The sequence below is a fragment of the Terrapene carolina genome, unplaced genomic scaffold, assembly GCF_002925995.2.
Source record: "Terrapene carolina triunguis isolate 2854851 unplaced genomic scaffold, T_m_triunguis-2.0 Scaffold580, whole genome shotgun sequence".
Lineage (NCBI taxonomy): Eukaryota > Metazoa > Chordata > Testudines > Emydidae > Terrapene > Terrapene triunguis.
This window is the reverse complement of record NW_020664931.1, coordinates 2,084,985-2,090,984: the sequence shown is the minus strand read 5'-3', so window position 1 is coordinate 2,090,984 and position 6,000 is coordinate 2,084,985. Positions and strand designations below refer to the sequence as shown.

The following is a 6,000-nucleotide window of genomic DNA, read 5'->3' as shown; positions in this document are numbered from 1 at the left end:
AGAAACTCAGAATCAGAGTTTAAAAAATGATTAATTTCTTCTGATTTAGGGAATCCCAAACCAGAAGATTCACCTTGCATTCAACAAGACCACCTATCAATTCAGAATCTTTCGTAGGTCAAAGTGAAACCCTGCATTCACATGAACAAGGTGGCTGAAAAGACATTGTCCTGACAAGGTATGGGAAAGTAAAGGAAACACTAAATACTGTACAGTACTGCATGCTTTTCCAAAATCTTTAAGGAAAGGTGTGGCCTCAACTCTAGTGTATTTGGTCTTTTCAAAGGTGATATTTGGTACAGTAGCCCACAAAACAGTCTTGACAAACATTTAACTCATGTCTACACCATTTGAAGAGAACAACTTTACATGTATTCAATCCTAACCCAGATTATAGGCCCCAATTCAAACCTACCTTCTCTGGTACCTTTGTAGGATTTTTTTTTTTTTTTAAATAAAAACTCTTGTTTGGGAGAAGCCAAAGAAAGATCAGTGGCAATGTCCACTAAAACCTGCCTTAAGAATGGAAGAGATTGGTAAAAGTAATTCTTCTCATCCGCTTCGGACTCTACTGAACTGTTGCAGAATCATTTTATTTTATTTATTTGGTTAGTCCTGATGTTTTCTGCCAGCGTCTATCCTAGGGAAAAAGCAGCAATATCACTGCTGGGCTGATGGTATGAGTGACTAGCACAATGAAGCACTGGCAGATGCCAGACAAGGCCAGAATAAACTATATGAAGAAATCAATCTGCTGTTGGTCTGTGATTATAAAAACAGTTCAATTCATTACTTCAGAATCAAGCTTAAGGTATCAGTTCCTCTCCCATTTTCCTTTCTTGGGCTCAACCATAAGACATACTAGCAACGTCCTTTCAAGTCATTGTGTTTGGAAAGACTGCGGCAGGCCAAATGTGAATATGGCAAAAATTAAGAGAGTTAGAGTTTTCTAAATAGTCCTGCTTCCTTTTAGGGTACTTTGAGTCTAAGATTTAGTAGGGACCTGTGGCTTTAAGGAAACCATGGAATCCTAGCTCACATCCAAGCACAGTCGCATGAAGTTCCTCCCATCTCCTCATATGATTAGATTAAAGCTAGTCAGTGAGCTGTTGATTCAGGAAAGAGCACATGGAAGGCATGTGCATCTTGCCCTGGTGAGAGAAGGGCAATGTGCAGGAGCTGGGAATATGGGTTTTAGTTGTCATTGTGATGACTACTGAGGGAGTTTTCCTCCCCTGATCTGAACATGCTTGCAGGATTTTTGCTATGATGCAGATTCCATCGGGGATCAGAAAGGCAATGCTGGTTCAGAGGCTACTCTGCTGCTGTCCCCACTGCACTTCCAAACTGTTTTCCAGCAAAGTGGAATAATTAGAATCATAGAATATCAGGGTTGGAAGGGACCTCAAGAGGTCATCTAGTCCAACCCCCTGCTCAAAGCAGGACCAATTCCCAACTAAATCATCCCAGCCAGGGCTTTGTCAAGCCGGGCCTTAAAAACCTCCAAGGAAGGAGACTCCACCACCTCCCTAGGTAACGCATTCCAGTGCTTCACCACCCTCCTAGTGAAATAGTGTTTCCTAATATCCAACCTGGACCTCCCCCACTGCAACTTGAGACCATTGCTGCTTGTTCTGTCATCTGCCACCACTGAGAACATCAGAGCTCCATCCTCTTTGGAACCCCCCTTCAGGTAGTCGAAGGCTGCTATCAAATCCCCCCTCATTCTTCTCTTCTGGAGACTAAACAATCCCAGTTCCCTCAGCCTCTCTTCATAAGTCATGTGCTCCAGACCCCTAATCATTTTTGTTGCCCTCCGCTGGACTCTTTCCAATTTTTCCACATCCTTCTTGTAGTGTGGGGTCCAAAACTGGACACAGTATTCCAGATGAGGCCTCACCAATGTCAAATAAAGGGGAACGATCACGTTCCTCGATCTGCTGGCAATGCCCCTACTTATACAGCCCAAAATGCCGTTAGCCTTCTTGGCAACAAGAGCACACTGTTGACTCATATCCAGCTTCTCGTCCACTGTGATCCCTAGGTCCTTTTCTGCAGAACTGCTACCTAGCCATTCGGTCCCTAGTCTGTAGCAGTGCATGGGATTCTTCCGTCTTAAGTGCAGTACTCTGCACTTATCCTTGTTGAACCTCATCAGGTTTTTTTTGGCCCAATCCTCTAATTTGTCTAGGTCCCTCTGTATCCGATCCCTACCCTCTAGTGTATCTACCACGCCTCCTAGTTTAATGTCATCTGCAAACTTGCTGAGAGTGCAGTCCACACCATCCTCCAGATCATTAATAAAGATATTAAACAAAACCGGCCCCAGGACCGACCCTTGGGGCACTCCGCTTGAAACCGGCTGCCAACTAGACATGGAGCCATTGATCACTACCCGTTGAGCCCGACGATCTAGCCAGCTTTCTATCCACCTTACAGTCCATTCATCCAGCCCATACTTCTTTAACTTGGCGGCCAATTACTTGCTATGGAGCCATGACTGTGTTCCTGACAGTGAGGTAGGCCTATGTCAGGAGATAAAGCTGCCTTGCTAAATCCTTGGCATGACCTCAATCTACAAGTAGCAAAGCTGGAGCAGTTATGCCCCTGGTTACAAGAGGAAGTGCACCAAGGTTTTTCCAAGAGGTAGTAAATGAGACGAAAGCTTTGGTGCCAAGAAAATCTGCCCCAACGGCAGCTGCCTTCCATTCCAAGGGCAAAGTTTCTTTTGAGTACAGGAACAGTAAACCTTTGCTGCTGCTGGAGCTTATCTACTGACAAGAGCTGAGAATCTACCCTGGGGCTCCTCTACAGATGGAGGCCAAGCTATACTGAGTGGGAGAAAACTGCTGAATTGGGGGGGGGGGGGGGAAACCCCCCAAAAATAAAGGAGTCATTTTCCACAGGAATCATTCTTTGCAAAAAGACTCATAGAACACGAGCAAACATCTGTATAGACATTCCCAGGTTAGTCAGTCTATATAGCTTTGAGTATCTGCTATTAATAGTACTTGGTCACAGGTGAAAAAGTGTAAATGCAAATTACTGCAGGAAATCCTTCAGCTCTCAATAGAATCCAGACAACTGCCCTCAAACTTCTCCATAAAGAAAAAAAAAGGTACAAAAAGTAGTCTCAGGATTATTGTCTGAACGGTTTCCTTATAATTAAGGCCCAAGGAGAAATTACGGATGGTTTTTGAGGGGATAGCCTCGTGAACACCTGAATTACTGGAAGACATTGAGGTAACTATTTACAAAATTTACAGTTGTTCTTTGCAGTCTTACACAAAATCCTTCAAGTATTTGGTAACTGAAGGATGAACTCTTATACCCCAGCCACATTTATACCACTAACTGCTTCTTTGGAAACTAGATTAAGCTTTATATCCTCTGTTGGCAAGGTTAAGATGTTAAACTACCTTTATCAAAAAGGACTGTTAGGAAAAAGGCTGGTTGGATTGCAGTTTATGTATTAACCAGAATGGGCTACCTAAAAACAGCTCATTTTATTTTTTATAAATAATGTACTTTATGATCTCAGATCTCACTTGCAGTATGGGTTATCAATTATATAGTCTAATTAAAAGCAAAATATTTATTACATTCTTGCTAAGATATGAAGAATTCACCATCAGGAAAGTTGTTTACACATGCTATGACCAACACCAGATACAGGGGAGGATAGTTTAAGGAAAGAATCCATGAATCAAATTAAAATTAAAGTAAAACAAAAGCATACCTTCTGATACAAGTGGGAGCTTGGCAGAGGATTGGGGGATGCAGAGGGAACAGCAGGAGAGGGCATGTGGTGAACAGTTTTCAGAGATGGTGCCCCTTCAGTGTCAACCTGTCCGCAGGGAAGTGGAGGACCAGCGATGGTAGGCGGAGGGACAGTAAACCTTGTCTAAGTAAAAGAGGGGTGAAAAATATGTCAGTGAAGCAGCTAGGATACACTATACAGGAACTCAATGCATAGATTCTATTTAAAAAACTATGGCATACTATATGTAATTATCCAATATTACTACTAACTACATTTTGCATTTAAACAAACATTTCTTGGCATTCATTCACAATTTCCCTTAAAGTTTCCAGTGTCGAAAGGGTTTTATGTTTCTACTTTTCAATTTGCAGAAGTGTGGACATTATAGTTTCTGGACACATTACTAGTGAACTTTATACAAGTCAAACTAACAGAAACAAAACCTGAAAAGAGAGAGTTGTCCCTTTAGCTAAATACAAAACCAAAATACTCAGGCAGTCCTTCTCAAACGGACACTGAAATAAGCCTTGCATCACACTCAGAAAATGGAGGTTACTCACCTTACACAGTAACTGTCTTTCTTCGAGATACCTGTGAATCTCAAGCCCTTGATTGGAGATTTTACACTAGCAGTGTCCGTTTGGCCTGTGCATATACTCGATACAACCTCGTGCTGCGCACTGAGGCTACAGGTGGTTGCATGGGCAAATCCCTTTCAGATTCTTTATCTGAATATTCAACAAAGAACAGTTCAAAGCAGAAGGGAAGGAGGGCAGGTAGTGGAGCACTCATAGGGACACACATCTTAAAGAACAACAGTTCCTGCACAAAAGGAGTAAGCTCCTCTTCTTCGAGTAGCTTCCCTATGGGTGGCTCCACCTCAAGTAGCTCCCAAGCAGTACCCTAACAGGGAGAAGGGAGCTTCGGAATCAAATCCAAGATTGAGTAAGCAGAACCAAGTGCTGCATAAGATCTGATAGCATGAACCAAGGTATAGTGCTTTAGAAAAAGTATGCACTATGGGTCATGTAGCAACTTTGCATCTCTTAGATACTGGAACGTTTTTGAGCAAAGATGTGGAAGTGTGCTATTATTCTTTGGGGAGGTAAAACACCAGCTGCATTGTAGCGAGAAAATAATACACCCAGAGATCGCCCTCAAAAATCTCTGAATAAATAGTGGACCCATTGGATCTTTCTGTGATGGCGACAAGCAATCAGGCTTATTTCTGAAATTGTTGAGTCCTATCCAGATAAAAGGCCAATGCCTGTCTCACATCTAATTTATGAAAAGGTCTCATGCTGACATTTATGTGGTTTAGGGGAAAATACCAGTAGATGAATAGACTGGATAAGATGGAAATCTAAAAACACCTTAGCTAAGAATTTTGGGTGCAGCCATAAGGAGACCTTGTCCTTGAAAAATACCATAAACGGGGAGTCTGCCATCAAAACCCCAACCCCGTGACCAGACAGAATAGCTACTAGAAAGGCCATCATCACAGATAAGTGAAGCCAGGAGCAGGTTGCCATAGGCTCAATTAGAAGTCCCATTTAAGTACAAGATTGAAATCCCAAGTTGGAGTAAGATCCTCAACCTGGGGGAAAAGGTTCCCAAAACCCTTAATAAATCTAGATGACACAAGATAAGCAGATATAGAAAACCCCTCTAAAAGAGAACTAATTGCTGATATTGCTGCCAGATGAACCTTAGAGCTTACTGATAACTGTGAATTTCATCAAGTTCAGCAGATAACCCAAGGTATCTGAGAGTGGAGACTGTTCAGGCACAAGGTGATGACACTGACGACATCAGTGGTTGAACCTTTCCCATTTCTGAAAGTAAGCAATTAGAGCTGACTCCCTTCTACTGTTTAGTAATATGTGTTGTAAGCCTGCCAAGCAGGCAGAATCTAATCCCATGAACCATCAAGGAGCCATGAGTGGAGGCAGGAAGACCCCTATGTTGGGGTGAGGTACACAACCTGCATCCTGGGATGGTTGGAAGCTTGAATGCTGAATGGACACTCAGGTGAAACAGGTAAAGATACCAAGCTTGCCCCAGCCGGGTTGATACTATAAGGATAACCCTGGCCTTGGTCTGTCTGATCTTGTTCATCACTCTTACAGTTAGTTAGTGGTGTTGGAAGGAATACATAGAACAGGCCCTTCATCCAAGGAAAGAAGGAAGCATCTCCTAAAGAGTGATGACCTATGCTTTCTGTTGAACAGAATAAG

General features: G+C 42.6%; 1 protein-coding gene across 4 annotated transcripts in view; it reads right to left on the bottom strand.

Annotated features, from left to right (window-relative positions):
• TENT4A (terminal nucleotidyltransferase 4A) overlaps nucleotides 1-6,000 on the bottom strand; it is a 97,151-nt gene that overhangs the window by 6,060 nt on the left and 85,091 nt on the right. For 3 of the 4 annotated variants that reach the window (XM_024200695.3, XM_024200696.3, XM_024200697.3), the window contains one exon: nucleotides 3,740-3,904. In XM_024200695.3, coding sequence (XP_024056463.1) covers nucleotides 3,740-3,904 — 165 coding nt within the window. Of the gene's footprint in view, nucleotides 1-3,739; nucleotides 3,905-6,000 lie in introns of those variants that run through there. The other variant, XM_024200698.2, reaches the window with a different exon arrangement.